The sequence below is a fragment of the Charadrius vociferus genome, unplaced genomic scaffold (assembly GCF_000708025.1).
Source record: "Charadrius vociferus isolate BGI_N301 unplaced genomic scaffold, ASM70802v2 scaffold553, whole genome shotgun sequence".
NCBI classification, from domain to species: domain Eukaryota; kingdom Metazoa; phylum Chordata; class Aves; order Charadriiformes; family Charadriidae; genus Charadrius; species Charadrius vociferus.
The window spans coordinates 1,032,471-1,034,217 of NW_009647688.1; the positions used below are offsets into that span (position 1 = coordinate 1,032,471).

The window sequence follows — 1,747 nt, forward strand, 5'->3', positions numbered from 1 at the left end:
GGGGCGACTCGAAATTGCCCGATTTAAATCATTTCCACTGTAATCGCCACCCCAGTCCTCACAGCCCGCCGGTAACGGCCTTCCTAGCTTCCCGCGGCAGGCAGCGGGAATTCGGTCGCTGAGGATGATCAGAGCCCGGGGAGGCTCCGAGCCACCCGGCCAGCTTTGAGCTGAGCCCTGCGCTGGGGAGGAGAGCGCAGTGTGGACTCCAGAGCCGCTTTCCGACCTAAATTAATCGTCACTATTGCGACAGTCTGAGTTTGCATTAAGTGAAACTTTACGCTTTAGGTATCTCCTCCTCTTGAGATATATTTAGGCCAGATTTAACGGGTTACTAACAGGCCTCATTCCCTGGGTGACAGAGCAGCTGTGGAGCCTCTAGCCCAGCTTTCAAGACCTTGGGACAACCCAAAACCTCCTCATCAGTCCTTTGGCTCGTATTCTGCAAACACAGATGCCGATATTTAACGACGCTGCTTTGAATAGCTCCATTCAAAGGCAGCTTCTACAGAGGCTTGAATATTTTAATAATATAAAAAAAAACCCAAAGTGCAACAGCCAAAAATAGTAGAAGACCTATTTATTGTATCATTGGCATCATCTTTACCACAAGTCTTTCAGGTTTTGATTATCTTGCTTGTTTTTAAGCGTTTAAGCTACATTGTAATGAAAACATAGTGCTAATAAGATAACTAAACTTTTCCCATAATAAATTAACTATCAATTAATCATTCCTTTATCAGAACGGATAAAATTACAAATGAAATAACCAAGTTGCTAAGGCTTTCACTAAAGCTTTCTATAAAAAATGTGTCATTAACAGAAACTCTCTCTGCTCACTTCTTGAATAATACCCCAAAAATGCCCAACTGAAAAGAGACGCCGAGGTCCATCAGTACCTGCGTTCTACTGAGTTCAACCCTGCGGTATGCTATGTAGGTCCAGGAATGTCACCCAGTCAAAAAACGCGGCAGCTGGACCACACGCTAAATCTACACACACCTGCTGACACTTCCACCCGCTTTCCATTCCAATTTATTTACTGTACCAGCGTAAGAGTTACCTACTACGTGCAGCAGTGTTTAACCGCACATTTGGTGTTTTCTGTCACAGATGTATTTTTCTGCACATGCAGCACATCAAACACACAACAAAATATTTTACCTGCTTTAAACATCTCACTGATTAAGAGGAAACAAATTCAGACACAACATTCATACTTAGCAGTTTCTGACATAAAGTATTCATTTTAGCAATATAACCTTTTCTGACAAATGGTACAAAGCAAACTATAAAAAGATTCAAACAGAAAGCCAAATCAATGTAAATCTCATGTTCAAGGTTAAATTAAAAAAAAAAAACTAACTTTACTGATAAAGATTTTGTTAGCTGTGTTAGTGTTATGTAAAAAAAAAAAAACAACCAAAACAAAACAAAACCCAACTTACCAAATTACATGTAATTTACATTTACAAAGCTCAACAACTCTGTCAGTGAATGTTATCAGGGTAAAACATGAGTCCAAGCCAATATAAATTCTCTCAGGGCTCGTATTGTTGTGACAATACCTCACTGTTAACAACGCTGTTCTTCAATATTTTGCAACAAAATCCAAAATACTCTTGAAAGATGTTATTGATGATCTTTGGTTTTTTCTTGCCTCTATAAAATGGAAATAAAAAGAGAAAATATCAAGACGAATGTTGACACAAAACACTGCACAACTTTAGAAAAGGTTTTAGCAGAA

The 1,747-nt window shown here is 39.4% G+C and overlaps 1 protein-coding gene across 1 annotated transcript in view; it reads right to left on the reverse strand.

Annotated features, from left to right (window-relative positions):
- Positions 1–893, reverse strand: part of DYNC1LI2 (dynein, cytoplasmic 1, light intermediate chain 2) — a 26,219-nt gene extending 25,326 nt beyond the window's left edge. The window contains exons 1-2 of the mRNA XM_009881396.1: positions 855–893; positions 608–636 (exon numbers count right to left, since the gene is read on the reverse strand). Coding sequence (XP_009879698.1) covers positions 608–636; positions 855–893 — 68 coding nt within the window. The remainder of the gene's footprint in view (positions 1–607; positions 637–854) is intronic.
- Positions 894–1,747: the final 854 nt, after the last annotated feature.